The 18,101-nt window shown below is 39.8% G+C and overlaps 1 protein-coding gene and 1 long non-coding RNA gene across 6 annotated transcripts in view; one reads left to right on the plus strand and one right to left on the minus strand.

Annotated features, from left to right (window-relative positions):
• Positions 1-523: 523 nt before the first annotated feature.
• Positions 524-9,901, minus strand: LOC132399688 (uncharacterized). Its single transcript, XR_009514042.1, has 4 exons — positions 9,760-9,901; positions 6,462-6,545; positions 3,286-3,365; positions 524-3,013 (listed from the first exon to the last, which is right to left on the minus strand). It is a non-coding gene; the product is annotated as an uncharacterized LOC132399688 (long non-coding RNA).
• Positions 9,902-10,139: 238 nt separating this feature from the next.
• slc35c2 (solute carrier family 35 member C2) overlaps positions 10,140-18,101 on the plus strand; it is a 54,546-nt gene continuing 46,584 nt past the window's right edge. Inside the window, exons 1-2 of one of the 5 annotated variants that reach the window (XM_059980347.1) lie at positions 10,140-10,406; positions 14,584-14,734. In XM_059980347.1, coding sequence (XP_059836330.1) covers positions 10,287-10,406; positions 14,584-14,734 — 271 coding nt within the window. In that variant the 5' untranslated portion in view covers positions 10,140-10,286. Of the gene's footprint in view, positions 10,407-11,693; positions 11,922-14,583; positions 14,735-18,101 lie in introns of those variants that run through there. The other 4 variants (XM_059980346.1, XM_059980345.1, XM_059980348.1 and 1 more) reach the window with 4 other exon arrangements.

Here is an 18,101-nt window from a genome sequence, read left to right on the forward strand (position 1 = left end):
AGAATCTGCATCAGGTTTATTATCACTGACATGTGCCAGGAAATTTGCTGTTTTGTGGCAGCAGTACAGTGTAATACATGAAACATACTATAAAATACAATAAGAAATATTTATTAAAAATAAATTAGTGCAAAAAGAGAACAAAATTAGTAAGGGAGTATTCATGATTTTCATATGGACCCATTTTGGACCAGTGTCCTCTGTGGGACCTTAGTGAACATAGCCACTGGAGAAAAGTGTGCTACACTACAAGAACAGAACCTGTATATATCTTCTGCATGAGGTGTGTTTAGCATGCAGAATTTAACCTTGACTTTGATAGAAAGCAGATATTTGAAATTTCTCGTCAACAAACATCTCCATCTAGTGGATCATGTTGGAAGTATTCAAATCTCACCATTCATAAAATAAAATTTTCACCTTCCAACATTCTAAAACACTTTTTAAAGCCCTTGAAGTAGTACCAATTTAATGAGGAAATACACTGACCAATTTTAATTTAATGAGGAATTGCATCCAAATATTCTGTTTTAATGATGTTCTCTGAGGGAGCTTGAACAGACTAAAAGACAAGATGAAGAAGGTAAAACTCCTCCACTATTCTTCAAAGTGGCGATGATGATGGTTGTCCATCAAGTCCGATGACAAGGGAAAACCTGTGCAGGAGAGTATTTTTTAAGTGGAAAAGCCATTGCAATGGTGCAGTTTCACTCTTAACTTCAAAAGTCAGGGTCCAGTGATACGATCAAGCATCACAACTGAGGTCTTCCTTGGTTGCAGTGGATAACAATGACTTCTTATGTGCCTCGTCATGACCCTCGCTCTCCATGGTGCGGGGCAGAGCCGCCTTCCTGGCCATTGGATCCCAAGAAGAATGATCGTTTCCATGAACAGGAAAGTCAATAATGGCTAATTCTAACAGTATAAGATTAAATAAATCAGGTGATATCTCCCATTCTTGTTCACATTAATTGTTGGTTTGAACAATTATTTGGGTTTACACAAGAGATTCTGCAGATGCTGGAAATCCAGAGGAACACACACAAGATGCTGGAGGAACTCAGCAGGTTAGACGGCATCTATGAAGAGGAATAAAGAATTGATATATCAGGCTGAAACCTTTCATCAATCCTGATGGAGGGTCTCAGCCTGAAAGGTTGACTCTTCATTCCTTTCTGTAAATGCTGCCTGACTTGCTGAGTTTTTCCAACATTTTTTGTATGTTACTATTATTTTGGTTTGCTATCCACTTCAATACCACTTGCTTTAGATGCTTTCTGTCAACTTCTGAGAAATTCTCTATGTCGAATTTCTTCTCCTCATCCAATACTAAAAAGGTTGTAATATTATTAAACTAAGCAGTCTTTAAAAGGAATAAAATTATCTCACTTTATAGATTCACATATTGTTTATCAGGAAGTAGAATTTACAGTGAGTTGATTTTATTGTAGTTGAAAGTAAGTTGTTGGAAATAATTATGGTTTAGTTACACACTGAAGTAATTGAAGTAATTTCCAGCAATTTCTGGTGGCATTGCAACCTTCTTTTGAGATTCTGGTACAGTGATCCAAGACAATAACATTTGGCTCATAAACCACATTCATTTCTTAACCATAAGATATTCTGCAGATGCTGGAAATCCAGAGCAAGTTTCATAACATTGTTTTCTCATTATAGGAAGGATTGTCAATTGTTTGAGATGGCTCTCTGTGAACCTCCAAGAATTGAAGGTTATAATCAATCCTGTTGAATGATTGGTAATCTATGACCACTTTTATCACCTTGCACTACAATGGACATATTTAAGTTATGTGTTTTCGTGTGAATGCTCCTTACCTGATACAATATTATGTTGCTGCAGGTAGGATTTTTATTCTCCCTACACATACCTGTATCTATGCACATGACAATAAACTTGACTTTGGACTTCAAATGAAACTATAATTCTGTTTTCTCTCTACAAGGCAGCCTGATTTTCTCACTAATGCTGATGTCTCACAGCAGCAGGTCCAATTCTGACTTTGCGTATTCTCTCTCCATTGCCATGTGGATTCTCAATGGGTGCTACTGTTTATATTCCCACATCCCCAAGAGACACCATGTTAATTTATAACTGTAAAATACCCAAAGCATAAATGATACACCAGTCAGGGAGTAGATGATGAGCATGTAAGAGAGAATTAGGTTGCAGAGAAATCATTGGAGAAATGGGATTGTTCTGCCAACTGCCATAGACTCAATGAGCCAAATGGCCTTCTATGTCATTCTGAAATAAAATAGCTTTATTATTAGAATTGTTATTTCAGATTTCAAGTATTCATATTATCTTTATGCTGAAAAATAAATTATGTCAATAATAATTTTATTTTTTCTTTATTTGCACATATCCTTTCTATACTTCCAGTTTCTTGACAATCTACAAATAATATTGTTCCACTTGTCCCTCCAGCTGCCATGGCTCTGAGTTAATGGAATTTCTTTTTTATAATGCTCCTTTCCCTAATATGATTTTTATGCAGTTTTGCTGTACTGTTTGTATTACAATATTAAGGATATAGTTTCAATGCAATCAAAGAGATACATTTAAACCTGTGTCTGAATGTTGTCTAGGTGGTGTGTGTGGGCATGGACTGTTTTGTTTGCTGAGATGTTCCAAATGGAATTGATCATTGCCTCGTTTGATCTCAGTCTATACTGAAAAATTGTCTACATCAGTGTCACAGCTTATAAGTTGGATGGCAATCTTCTTGCAACCAGATAAATTTTGAAAAGATTGTTAATTATCTCTCTCAGCTAATTGAGCCAAGGGCTTTTGTGAAGACAAGAAAGGCCATTCCATGTGGTTGGTCCAGCTTTCTGCAGTATTTATAGGACCTACTCCACGGTGGAAGATCATATCCCCTGTATTCCTCAGTGGTTAGTATTCACACTGTAACTGTGGATCTTCAGCAGGCATTTGAGCAAGTCAATAAAAACAGAAAATGCTGGAAATACTCAGGAGGTCAGACAGCATCTGTGGAAAAGAAACAATTAAAACATTCACAAAAAAAAATGGGGAAAAGAGAAAACAGAGCAGTTTTAGGTCACAAAAAAGTAGTTAGGGATAGGAGTACATGTGAGACCAGATGAAATATTATAGCATTTAAATTCAGATTACTTTTCTTTACTTGTGTCATGTGTTGTTAATGATAAGGCTGTGGGTCCTGCTCAGCAGGCAAGACAAGAAAGAAAAAAAATACTGAGTCAAAATGGCCAGTTCTGATACGGAAAGGAAAAGCAAGTTACCTGAAATTGAAGAATTTGATGTTAAGTCCAGACAAGAGCAACATGCCATAGATGTTTCTCAAACTTGCCCTTTAGTAACACTGCAATAAGCAGAAGACAGAAAGATAAGAGCAGGAGTCAGATTTTGAATTAAATGGGAGCCAACATGAAGCACAAGGTCACTCCTGCAGATGGAGTTGCAGATGCTTTGCAAAACAATTGTCCAATCTGCATTTGGTTTCTCCAAAATAGAGGCAACCGCATTATTAAAATCAAATACAGTACACTAGATTGGAAGAACTGCATATAAATCATTGCTTCACCTGTTAAGTCTATCGGGGTCCATGGATGGTAGAAGAGGAAAGGTGAAAGTACAGCTGTTATACTTCATGTAGTTCCATGGGAATGTGTCATACAATGGAGAATCATAAAAGAGATGAAGGAATCATAAAGGGAGTGAAGCTGATGAAAACTTAAGGCAAATAGGGAATATGTTACAGGAGTTGGTTAGAATTACAAAGAATGATCTACAGAATAGGGAAGCAGGTGGGTGGAAGATGAGGGTGTGGGAAGTCGTTGCTGTACCTACTACGAGAAAGTCAGAAAACAGTGTAGGAAATAAAAGAGATGGTGTCAAGAGCTGTGTCCACTATAGTAGAAGAGAACCCACAATTCAAGAAGGAAATATGAGATGCACATGTGTGGAGTGTCTCATTAAGGGAACAAATGCAAAGGAAATGGAGGATTTAGGGGAATGGAACTGAGTCCTTATGGGAGGCAGGATAGGAGGAAGTCCAATCAAAATAACTGAGGGTATCTGTGAGCTTGTAGTGCATGTTAGCAGCTAGCCTATGTTGATGTGGTGAGGGAGAGATGAAACAAAAAAAAATGCTGGGAATACTCTGTAGGTGAAGCAGCACTGGCAAAAAAGAGTAACAGTTAACATTTGAAATCAAAGACCCTTCGTCAGGGAGGAGCCAGACATTCCCACGTGAAGGTGACATACAGTAAGGGTGGAAATTGCATCAAAACTGATGAAAATTTTGAGTTCTATATTAATTAACTCAGGAAGGAGGACAAATAAAAAAGAAAGAGTTGGAGGAATGGGCTGAAATGGGAGAAAGATTTTTCCACATTCCACAAAAAGGCAGGCTTATCTTGGGCCAATCCAAGCTGAGGAGGATGCTTCAGTATTCAGATATGCCGGCTTTCTCCAACTTGGTATACTTCACAGTAGGTTCACCTTTTCCCAAAGGAGCACTCTTTGCACTCACCATTGTTCTGTTAAGAAGGTTCTTTTTCTTGGACCTCTAACCTACAGACACCCATTTGTTTAGTATCTTTTTATTAATACATAATCTTCAACAACTATAAAATAATACAAAACTTCAACAAATTAATATATATATATATATATACACACAATAGAGCTGAAGAAAAAAACTAATTGAAATATATAAAAATGAAAAAAAAATATATATATATATAGAAAAAAAGGAGAAAAAAAAGAACCCCACCTAACTAAGAAAAAAAAACCCCATTAACTACAAAACAACCCCATTAGGAATCAACCCCCGGAAGCAATAAGTTTAACTATCATCTAGATATATAGAAAAAAGTCAACAACCGCCAATTCACATTTTTTTAAAAAAGATAATAAAATTGGAAGGAAACCATATAGAGTAATTCAAATTAAATGGTATAATTCGGCAAAAGAACCCCATCTTCTCTCAAAATCAAATCGAGCTTCAAAAGTTCTACTTCTAATTTTTTCCAAGCTGAGACATAACATTTCTTGAGAAAACCATTCAATTAATGTAGGGGAAGAGATATCTTTCCATTTTAATAAAATAGCCCTTCTTGCCAACACTGTAACAAATGCAACTACATGTTGATCTGAAGATGAAATACCCTGAATATGATGAGGAACTATTCCAAATAGAACAGTTAGTCCATTAGGTTGTAGATTAATTTTCAAAAGTTTAGAGATCGTAGAAAATAAATATTTCCAAAACAGTTTTAATGAAGAACATGACCAGAACATATGTGACAAAGTAGCTACTTCAGTTTTACATCTATCACAGTAATCTACACTAGGAAATATTTTAGATAGTCTTTCCATTGTTAAATAATAATGATGGACGATTTTAAATTGAATTAAACAGTGACTGGCACATATAAAAAAAGAATTTACATTTTTCAAAATTCGAACCCAATCTTCATTCTCAAAGGTCATATTAAGTTCTTTCTCCCAATCTTGTTTAATCTTTAGTGATAGGTTCTCTTTTTGTAACAAGAGTAAATTATAAATTCTGCTAATGGAACCTTTCACTAAGGGATTCAATTTCAAAATGGTATCCAACAAATCAGATTCTTGTAAATATGGAAACTTAGGTAAATATTGCTGTAAAAAATGTCTAACCTGAAAATATTGCAAGAAATGTGTATGAGCGAGAGAGTATTTATTAATTAACTCTTCAAAAGTCAACCATTACAAAATCAACCATTACAAAATAAATCTGTAAAAAAAAAAGATCCCTTTATTTTTCCATAGGAGAAAAATGGGGTCGGTTATTGAAGGTTTAAATGAAAAGTTTTGATATAAAAAACTAGACAACTTAAATTGTTTAAAATTTAAAAAATCAGACACCCATTGATCTTTTCTCCCCTCTGCTCCATTTCGACTTACTTCTGGTTGCAGTCCAAGTACATTCAGTATTTATAATTTATTGGTGATTATATCTCCCATAACTCTTGGGGTCTGCTGCAAAGCAATAAATTTCAGCACATCTATCAGAAACAATAAAACTGATTCTGATGGTATAGTTAAAGAAATCTGCACATTTGAGTTCTTCTTCTAGTAATGTTTAATGGCAGCTGGCAGACTAACGTAAGATGCATTACTGCCATCTACAGAGAATCATTTGAGTACATCAAATACTTTTCTTCCAGGAAGGCTTCCTCCACCATTCCTTTCACATTTGTAACACTACAACCCCAGTAGTACAACGAGCATTAAATTAACCATCAGCTGACAAACATCCAGCATTCCATTGAAGGATTTTTAAAAAAGGTCCATTGTAAAAAAAAGAAAAAGAGAAAAAATGAAATAAAAACATTAACAACCCTTCTTAGATGTTTGAATATTATTTACCCTTCCCCATAAAGCACCATTAATAACTTGAGTTGTTTTTTACCTCTCGATGTTTTTCTGCAGCTCTCAATATAATTTTCATTTTTTTCTGTCCTACATTTAGCTTGTGCTGTACAATTCACCACATCTGCCATGAAAGTTACAAATTTTAGTCCAACAATCAACAAATCCTTTGTTATCAAATCATGCACTTTATACACTTACTGTAATTTATCTGTATTCTAGATATTAATAGGTCCCATTGACAGTCTTCTGTACCTTCTGAAGAGCATCTGCAAATAATATGCCCATTTTTACCCAAACACACTGCACTTCCACAGCTTTCTTATATACAGGACACCTGCATAAGGAGAGCTATGTTCCCCTCCACAATTGCTGCATTTGGCCTAATGTCTTTTCCATAACCACCACAATCATGTTCTCCACCACATCTACCACACCACTTTTTACTCCTACACACAGCTGCTACATGACCAAACTTCTGATACTGTAAAGTATCCCAAAGTGGGTGGCACACAAACTCAAGCCAAACTTATCTCTATCCAGCAACATTCTTCCATCAAATTCAATCAACACCAATAAGCTATCTCTTCTTAATCCACCACAAAAAGTTTGGCATCTCCAACTTTCCCCCAAGTTATTTTCAGCTTGGTCCATGGATACACTTAAAGGTATTTAAACAGTGATTACTCCTGTTGTGTATTTAATATTTCAGTAATATTTGAGTAATATTGTCAATACATCGTTTGATAAAGCTTTCTTTGTTGTTTACATAATTCATTGCATGTTATATGTAAAAGTATGTAAAAAGTACACATCATCATGCCACCACATAATACATGCATGCCTTGCTTAAAGAAAAAAAATGAAGTTAGACTAACATTTCAGACTTCTGTCTTTTCCTTTATATTAAGTTTTAAGTTTTGGAGTTACAAAAATTACTGTGTTGACAAGGTATTTTTAAAATGAACCTGAGACAATTTCCTATCAGTTGAAGAGCAACAAAACGTTGTGAGTTTTAAAAAGTGCATTGACAAAAGGTTAATTTAAGAAGGCACAGCATGTTTTCTTTGAAAAAGGGCCAGTTAAAAAAAAGGCAGAAAATGGACAAATTCATAAACAGTATCAGGTGATAATAATCATAAAAAAAGATCAGAAGTATCTGGCTACATTGGACAGATTGACATGTTTGATTACAAAACAGATAACTGGATATTGGATATGGAACAGATTGAACATTATTATAAAACAAATTAAATAGCCAATGAGAAACAAGTACCAATTTTGCTAAGTGCATTGGGTTTAAAGGCACACAGTTTGCTTAAAAGCTTGACAGCTCCAATCAAACCAGCTGAAATGAGCTTTGCTGATATCATGACAGTAATGTAAGAATACTTCGAACCAAAACCATTGTTGTTTGCAGAATGCTTTAGATTTCATAAGTGGATTCAAAAGGAAGCATATGTAGCTGGAATGAAGTTGACTGAGCTTTTGTCAGTTCAGTGATTGGCCTAATGATGCATTAAGATTGTTTAGTTTGTGGAATCTTACAAGAAGACATTCAAAAATGGCTCCTAAAGGAAGAACAACTTACATTTAAAACAACAGTTGGAATTGCTAACAATAGAAACAGCAGACAGAGATGGAATTCAGGCAGTCAGGAATGAAAGTGACCGTGAACAAAATTGCAACATCTAAAAAGAAAATGACCTGACTGAACTAATTATGTTGCTGTTGTGGGAGGGGCTCACATACACCAGACCAAAGCAGGTTTAAAGGTGAAACTTGCAGAAAACATAACTAAGTGGAACACATACAAAGAACATGTCAGGCAGACAAAAATAAATGGACTGCACAGGGAAGAGAAAAAGATAAAATGTGAAGCTGCAGTTTCAAAAAGAGCACTAATCTGCATGCTGTTGACGAAAAGTCTGATAATGATGAGAGTGACACAGCTCTACATTATCATGGTCGCGACTGAACAGTGGCAGGCATCCAAGTTTTGGCGCACCAGTGCCCTGCAGTGTGGTTAGCTGCATTGAAGACTCATATCTACCGTGAAGAAGTGCTTTGAGAGGTTAGTTATGGCTAGAATAAACTCCTGTCTAAGCAAGGATTTGGACCTCTTGCAATTTGCCTATTGCCACAATAGGTCTACAACACATGTGATCTCATTGACTCTTCATGCAGCCTTGGATCACCTGGACAATACTAATACTTACGTCAGGCTACTGTTTATTGACAACAGTTCAGTGTTTAACACAATCATTCCTACAGTTCTGATCAAAAAGCTCCAAAACCTGGACCTCTGTTCCTCCCTCTACAACTGGTCCGTGACTTTCTCACCAGAAGACCAGTCTGTGACAATCAATAGTAACATCTCCACCTCATTGTCAATGAACACTGATGCACTTCAAGGATGTGTGCTTAGTCCACTGCTCTACTCTCTTTACACCTACAACTGTAAGTCTATGTGCAGCTTAAGTGTCATCTATAAATTTGCTGACAACACTACTATTGTTGGCAGATTTTCAATGGTGACGAGAAGGCATACAAGAGTGAGACAGATCAGCTGGTTGAGTAATGTCACAGCAACAATCTTCCATTCAACCTCAGTAAGACTAAAGAATTGAATACGGATCTCAGAAAGGGTAAGATGAGAGAACACACACCAGTCCTTATTGAGGGATCAGAAGTGGAAAGGGTGAGCAATTTCAAGTTCCTGGGTGTCAATATCTCTGAGGATCTATCGTGGCCCCAATATATCAAGGTAGTTGCAGAGAAGATACAACAGTGGCTATACTTCATTGGGAGTTTGAGGAGACTTGATATGTCACCAAAGATGCTCACAAATTTCTACAATGTACAGTGGAGAGCATTCTAACTGGCTGTATCACTGTCTGGTAAGGGTGGGGGACACGGCATAGGATCAAAGTAGGCTGCAGAAAGTTGTAATCTCAGTCAGCTCCATCATGGGCACTAGCCCCCAGCATTCAGAACATCTTCAAGGAGCGCTGCTGTAAAAAGGCAGCATCCATCATCAAGGACCCCATCACCCAGGCCATGCCCTCTTCTCATTGCTACCATCAGGGAGAAGGTACAGGAGCCTGAAGACACACGCTCAATATTTCTGGAAGAGCTTCTTCCCTTCTGCCACCAGGTTTCTGAATAGACATTGAACCCATTCGCACTACCTCACTACTTTTTTCCAATTTTTGCACGAATTATTTAACTTTTTAATACAAATGCTTACTACAATTTACAGGTTTTGTTATTATGTATTGCAATATACTGCTGCCGAGTAACAGCCAATTTCACGAAATACGCCAGTGATAGTCAACCTGACGCTGATTCTGATTCCTCAATTCGCCAGTTATTGATCCGTGTCCCAGAAACTCGCAGTCTCTTTCCTGCAGCCACTCCTTTCACGCAGCACCCGGGCACGACCGCTGAGACCGCGCACTTCCAACTCCTGGCTTCCCGCTCCGGGCGCCGGCTCTGACAGACAGTGCGCATGGCCAGACGTCCTCGACCTTACCAACATGGTGGACGGTGGGTCCGTCGGTTGACTTAACAAGGTGACATTTCTCAAAAATGTATTTTTTTTATAACTCTACGGGAAAAAAAACACGTGCGGAGAGAGAATTGTACAGCTATTTCCCCTCGAAGCGGTTACTTTTAAGGGCAAGAGCACCCTCCCATGGTGCTGTGCGCGGGCGGCCGGCCACGTTACACGGCGTCGCTTGCGTCAGTCCTCACCAGCTGGGTGATGGAGGTGTTCGGGCAGTTGTTTTCCGCGATATCCCCAGCAGCTTGATGCTGCTGAGTCCAGAATAGGCTTATAACGAGTAGCAGCAGCCACAAGATCATGGGTAATTTTTGTTTGTGCCTGTCCTTCCTGAGGAAAGCCTTGCTGACTGTTTTCCTGGTACTTTTTTATTACTGTTTCTCCATTGGTATTACCTTCTACAACAAGTGGGTGATGAGGGTAAGTTAATGTAGTTGCCCAACGTAACTTGTACAATGTTTGCACCGTGATGTGGCCGCTCTAGAGTTCAGCATGTCTTGCATTTTGCATCGGAGGCTAATGTTTTAAACAGAGTTTTGCATTTACGCACACCCTCCGACACCGCGGTGATTCATAACCAATGCAGTCAACTACTGTGACTTTGCAATGTAGCAGCTGCTTTGTAGTGAGGTTCAGCAAAGATGAGTGTAAAGGGTTTTCAGCAGGGCAAATATTGACCACTCGGGGGGCACTTTTATCCTTCAGATAGCGCCAAAGAATATTAGTGCACCAAATGAGATAGGGGCCCCTGATTTCAATTTAAAGGTAACACTTGTGATGCAGTACCAAAGCACTTGCATAAATTGTGTCTGAAGTTTCTAAAATGAATATTTTAGAAAACTCATTGAATCTGCCAAAAGGAAGCAGACAAGTCTTCTGTTGTGTTACTTTGGAGGATGACGTTGGTTCAGATCGTATGAATGCGATTGACGATATCTTTTGACATTGTTAGTGAATGAGTTGGTGGAAGGCAGGATTTATGGCGGAGACCACAGCAATCAGCTGTGCAGCCAAACATTTAATCAGAAAATAGATCGGATAAGACAGCTTATTAAAATTTACTGCAGAAATAACATGTTTTTCAAATAAAATTAGGATAACCAGAAAAAAAATACATCTGAAGTTTAGAAGCCAGAGTTTTTGATTGCAACTAGGTCTGTTGATCTTCAAGGGCAGTGGACCCTGTTGGCATGTAAATTTATTTTTGTTTCCTTTTTAAAGTATGATAATTCTGTATTGTCAGAACAAATGATCAGAGCTAAGGGCTCTCTGAATTGGAAAGATTTGGCATTGTGTATGGATCTTTTGTTTTGCCTATTTGGAACTCTACTGCTATTGTGTGTGTGAAATTAGCATAGGATTGCAACATTATTGTTGCCTTTGAACTGTTGATGATTTGGAAAAGTTGCTGATTTAAATAGTTTTGTTTATTTATTGAGATGCAGTGTGGACCCTACAAGCTAGTGGTCGCCAACCCATCAATCGCGATTGACTGGTCGATCTTTGAGACTTTCCTCAGTAGATCCCGAAAAAAATACACAAATACTGTTGAGAGATTGTTTCCGGGTTGAGGGGTTTTAGTTCCATTCTTTCTGCCCAATGCGCATGCGTGTAGCCCCCCCCCCCCACCGCACTACACCGTGAACTTCAGTGGTCCCCAACCACCGGGCCGTGAGGAAACGATATGAGTCAGCTACACCTTTTCTCATTCCCTGTCTTTTGAACTTGAACCCACACGAGGTCATCAGTCGCCTAAATACAGTGATACCCTCGCGCCTGGGATTACTGGTTGGCCTCGCCGATGCGAGAAGTGCTGTTGCTACTGGCTTGGAGCATGGACAGATGGGCGCTGCCTCTAAAGTTGTTTAGCACACCGAATGCTCATGTGAATTCATGTGAATATTCACAGACGACCTAATTCGGGCTCAGCGTTTCGTAAGTATCAGAGCAGCTACCGTGCTGCGATCTACTGAAACAAACTATTGTCAGCCGATAGATCTTACAAGGGGGGCGGGCACCCTGTCACATTCCTCAGTCGGTTGGTCGTTCTCTCCGGACTGCGACCGCCGTGGCCCCAGCACGGGGACCTCCGGCCCTGACCTTGTCCTCTCACCCCACCCATGACCGGCCACACTGGCCAAGGTGGTGGGTGGGAGGCTGAAGTTCGGGCCTGGAGTCTGTCTAATGAGGCAATGAAGCCCTCAAAGCTGCTTCGGTACCCTGAGTCCAAGCACCCTGCACTTAAAGACAAATCCGTTGAGTTTTGTGAGTGGAAAAAAGTGAGCAGGCGGGACAGAAGCTAAGTGCTGAGAGCCGCGAAAACTAAATTGCGGAATAGACTGGACATAAGGAACCTGCTTCGAGTATCGCTGTATTCCTGTCGTGTTTAACAACCCCCCCCCGGCCGGCCAGTCCGCAAAAATATTGTCAATATTAAACCAGTCCACTTTTCAAAAAAGGGTGGGTACCCCTGGTGTTTATACATTATTTCTACATCCGGGTTGTGGGGTTTTACTTCTGGTCTTTTCTGCCCCGGTGCACATGCGTGTAACTAATCGATCTGGGGTTGATCTTGCCTTTCACTAAGGCCAAGGTAGGGGATCTTGGGCTTAAAAAGTTTGGTGACCACTACTTCAGGCCAATGTTCATTCTAACTTGTAATGACCAGTGTGTACAAAAATCTTGTGCTGTGCAATTTTTTTGCCCAGTTTAGCTTGTTCAATTTTCATCAGCAACGATCTTTGCAAAGTCAGTGATTTTTTTCCTGTTTTTCCTGTTTTGTGATCAGAAGACACTTAGTCAGCACAAATCTTTAAAAATTTAATACTTTGCCTTTTCTTAAATTTCTGCAACCAAACTGCTGAATATTCCTTCAATTTTCAGTTTGTCATGATGTCTTTGCTTGTTGCATGATCAACTGTTAAGTGGCATATGTTCACTCCAACCTGATGAATTCCCTGCATCAATACATAATTAAGATTTTCATTTTTCACTTTATACAGTGCCTTTCTATTTTTCATTAACCTCTGCTTGTTACATATGTGATGAGGTTACTTCCCAGAACTGTTTGTGGTGCGCAGAGACCTGTGCCTTACCTCGGAACCTTCCCAGTGCCTTGTGGATTTTTCCATTTGTGATGACATGTCAGCGTTCAAAATAAAACTTCAGATTTCGGATGTTTTTGTGTTTTGGAATTTCAGATAGAGAAGTGCTGAACCTGCAATACTCAAGGACTGCTTTCATACAACACTTTCAACGATTGCATCCTGCAAATCTTTGTTTTCTTTGTAATATTCAAGATGATTGTTGATGCTTTTAAATTACTCATAGTTCCTAACTTGTTGAGGTAGTAAAATCATTTTATTTTCACTTCTGGCTGTTTCTGATAACTCCAAGCCCTAATGCTTGAAACCCTAATGACCAGAACAGTTCTAAATTGCCTTACTGCTTATTTCTTGTCAACTGGTGGTTGTCAGTAATGTCCAACAATGACAAGAAACCTCAGTGGGAGGATTTTTTTTTAAAGTGGAAAAGCTGTTGTGCTGGGACAGTTACATTCTCTTGACCCCAGAAGTCTGGGTCCGGTGGTACAAACAAGCATCACAGCTGGAGTTTTCATTGGTTGCAGTGGAGGGCCATGGCTTCTATGACTTGTCATGCCCTTCTCTTCCCATGCAACGTTGCAGAGCCGCCTTCCTGGCCATTGGAGTTCACTGTAGATCTCATTGGCCCAGTCAGACAGGCTGTCCCTATCTCACCAGGGTATAAGGCTGCTGGCTACCCTCACCTGGTTTAGCTCACCTGTCAAAGCGGTGTCAGGGGGTGTGGCTGCTTTTGCATGCAAACAGCTACTTGGAGCCACAGTTGAGAGCTGAGTGTCTGGTGGGAACTAAAGGTGGGCAATCTGTCCTAGAATATACACATCAAGCCCCTCCACCCGAGGTGCTACCCCTCCATGGACATCCCATACACAAACTCCCCTTTCTCACCAACTGTCAGACAAAAATCACTTCTTTTTGAACCCGAGCACAGGGGATTAACGCAATTTTAAAATCTGTTCACTGTAAGCACGGTGCAGTGTCTAATGGCCACATAGGTGCATGTGTCTGATGCTGGTTAGAAACTGTTCAGCAACAGACTCCTGCCCCAATGAAGTAGAATAATATCCCAAATAAAGAGAATCTCAAACACACACACAAAATGCTGGTGGAACGCAGCAGGCCAGGCAGCATCTATAAGGAGAAGCTCTGTCGACGTTTCAGGCCGAGACCCTTCATCAGGGAATCTCAGTTATGTTCTTGGTTTTTTTCTTTAAGAGTTGTCCCAAATAAGCGAATGTCCCAATTGGCTGATGGCCCAATTAACCAGAATCCACTGTACTTTAAAATCAAAAGTGAAAGTAAACTTGGCAATTCATCCTGGATTCTGAACTTTTGAGTGCAGATAACATCCCTGATACTTAAGGGGCACAGTCTAATTTTGTAAACTTGATATGCTCCAGCATTGCATTGTTAAACAGCATATCATCCAAAATGCTAGTGTCAGTGCCAGATATTTATACATTTTAACGATTGCTATTTTTTTCCTCATCTTTTAGTGGTTCCATTATCCTCTGTTCATGACGTTAGTTCACCTAGCAATGATCTTTATATTTTCTGCGATAAGCCGAACACTCACTTCATGGTATACTGGCAAGCCACGCATTTGTCTGTCATGGGAACTATATCTGAAGAGGGTTGCTGCCACAGGTAATTTTTTAATATTCAGTATTGCTGTATCTTTGTTTTGTGTTACTTGTACTAATTGCTGCACAGAGATACAAATGAGGATAGAATCCCAGACCACGATACTTTTTTTTTTCCATTTGCAGTTGCTAGTCGTACTCATTCAGTCAGTAGAATATCCCCCCATGGAGCAGGCACCCAAACTGTACAGATTTTTCAGATTGTCACACTATATATGTCTGCAGTTGTACTGATGTACTCCTCCTATGGTAACATTGTCATTGATAATTACACATAAAATGACACATTTTATGTGCACCCTGATTCTTGGCCCAAAACATCAACTTAACAGGCTCCACACCATAGGCCTAATCAAAAAGTCAGAAGGCATGGGATCCAGGGAGGTTTGGTCAGGTGGATTCAGAATTGGCTTGCCTGCAGAAAGCAGAGGGTCATGGTGGAGGGAGTACATTTGGATTGGAAGGTTGTGACTAGTGGTGTCCCGCAAGGATCGGTTCTGGGACCTCTACTTTTTGTGATTTTTACTAATGACCTGGAAGTGGGGGTGGAAGGGTGCGTTGGCAAGTTTGCAGATGACACAAAAGTTGGTGGTGTTGAGGATTGTCGACGATTGCAGAGAGACATTGATAGCATGCAGAAGTGGGCTGAGAAGTGGCAGATGGAGTTCAACCCAGAGAAGTGTGGGGTGGTACACTTTGGAAGGAGAAACTCCAAGTCAAAGTACAAAGTAAATGGCAGGTTACCTGGAAGTGTGGAGGAGCAGAGGGATCTGGAGGTACATGTCCACAGATCCCTGAAAGTTGCCTCACAGGTCGACAGGGTAGTTAAGAAAGCTTATAGAGTGTTAGCTTTCATAAGTCGAGAGATAGAGTTTAAGAGTTGCGGGGTAATGATGCAGCTCTATAAAACTCTGGTTAGGCCACACTTGGAGTACTGTGTCCAGTTCTGGTCGCCTCACTATAGGAAGGATGTGGAAGCATTGGAAAGGGTACAGAGGAGATTTACCAGGATGCTGCCTGGTTTAGAGAGTATGCATTATGATCAGAGATTAAGGGAGCTAGGGCTTTACTCTCTGGAGAGAAGGACGATGAGAGGAGACGTGATAGAGGTATACAGGATATTAAGAGGAATAGATAGAGTGGACAGCCAGCGCCTCTTCCCCTGCTCATTAGAAGAGGAGATGGCTTTAAGGTAAGTGGAGCAAAGTTCAAGGGGGATATTAGAGGAAGGTTTTTTACTCAGAGTGGTTGGTGTGTGGAATGCACTACCTGACTCAGTGGTGGAGGCAGATACACTAGTGGAATTTAAGACACTACTAAACAAGTATATGGAGGAATTTAAGGTGGAGGGTTATATGGGAGGCAGGATTTAAGGGTTGGCACAGCATTGTGGGCCAAAGGGCCTGTACTATGCTGTATTGTTCCATGTTAACCTTTTTGCCTCCATAGCTGCTACTTGACCCACTGAATTCTTCCAGCATCTGTAGGCTCCTTTTGTCTTTCTAGATGTGATTTTGTTGACTCTGGGATAGTGAGTAGTGCATCACGTTACAGTTACTTAAGCCAGCACTACTGATGGATCCTTCTACTGCATTTAGGTGGCTCTTAGGTGATAGTAGGTGACAGAACAAAATGAAGCCACAGGACGTTTCCAAACCTTATGTGATAGTCCCAGCATTCCCACCTATCTCAATAATTATTTCATCTTTGTTACAGTAAAACCCTTGAATACCACTATGCCTCACCAATCTTCACGCTGTAATTCTGAAGACTGACAGTACCATGAATTTTAGAGTCATAGAATCATAATGGTACAGCATAGAAGGTCCAACAGCACCATAAGACAATGGAGCAGAACTAGGCCTTTCAGGTCATCGAGTTTGCTCCACCATTCCATCATGGCTGATTTTATTATCCCACTCAGTACCATTCTCCTGCCTTCTCCCAGTAACTTTTGTCCTTACTAATCAAAAACCTGTCAACCTTCGTTTTAAAGATACATAATGATTTGGCTTCCACAGCCATCTGTGGCAAAGAATTCTACAGATTCACCATCGGCTGGCTATAGTAGTTCCTCCAGAGTTGAAAAAGGGTCATTCTTCTATTCTGAGGCTGTATCCTCTAGGTCCAGGACTACCCCACTACTGAAAACACTCCCTTCATTTCAGTAAGTTTCAATGAGCTCCTGTCTCATTCTTCTGAACTCCAGCAAGTACAGGTATAGAGCCATCAAATGCTGCTCATAAGTTAACCCTTTCATTCCTGGGATCATTTTTGTGAATGTTCCCTGGACCATCTCAAATGCCAGCACAACCTTTCTTAGATAAGAAGCCCAAAACTGTTCACCAAATTCCAAATGTGGTCTGACTAATGCCTTGTAACACCTCAGCATTACATCCTTGATTTTATATTGTACTTCCCTCAAAATGAACGCTAACGTTTCATTTGTCTTTCTCATCACCGATTCAACCTGCAAATTAACGTTATAGCAAATCACATACTGGGGCTCCATTGTCCCTTTTTTGTAAATAGTCTATCCTTTAATCCTTCTACTGAAATGCATGACTATACACTTTCCTACACTACTCCATCTGCCAACTATTTGCCCATTCTCCAAATCCATCCAAGTCCTTCAGACTTCCTGCATCCTCAATACTACCTGCCCTTCCACCAGTCTTTGTATCATCCGCAAACCTGGCCACAAAGTCATCAATTTCGTCATCCATATAACATACAACATGAAAAGAAGCAGTCCCACCACTGATCCCAGCAGAACAACGCTAGCTACCGACACTCAACCAGAAAAGGATTTCTTTGTTTCCTGCCAGTCAGTCAATCTTTTATCCATGATCATATTTTTCCTGTAGCAGAATGGGCTCTTGTCTTGTTAAGCTGCCTCATGTGTGGCACCTTGTCAAAGGCCTTCTGAAAATCCAAGTATCCAAGAATCCAAGAATCCACTGATTCTCCTCTGTCTTTGCTGCTTGTTATTTCCTCAAAGAATTCCAACAGAGTTGTCAGTCAAGATTTCCTTTTAAGGAAGCCGTGCTGATTTCAGCCTTTTTTATCATGTGCCTCCAAGTACCTTGCAACTCATCCTTAAAAATGGACTCCCAACATCTTCCCAACCTCTGAAGTACACCTATACTGGTCATTGTACCTATCTATACCAATTCCACATGCTTGGTTTAATTCTGTATTCCTCAATGCCCTGCTTATTCAAGTACCTGTCCAGATACCTCTTAAAAATTGTTACTGTTCCTGCCTCCAACACCTACTCTGGCAGTGCATTGATGCCACCTACTTTTCTGTGAAAATGTTACCCTTTCCATTTCCCTTAAATCCACCCTTACTCCTATACTTTGTTTTAT

Source organism: Hypanus sabinus, chromosome 9 (genome assembly GCF_030144855.1).
Source record: "Hypanus sabinus isolate sHypSab1 chromosome 9, sHypSab1.hap1, whole genome shotgun sequence".
Taxonomy (NCBI): Eukaryota; Metazoa; Chordata; class Chondrichthyes; order Myliobatiformes; family Dasyatidae; genus Hypanus; species Hypanus sabinus.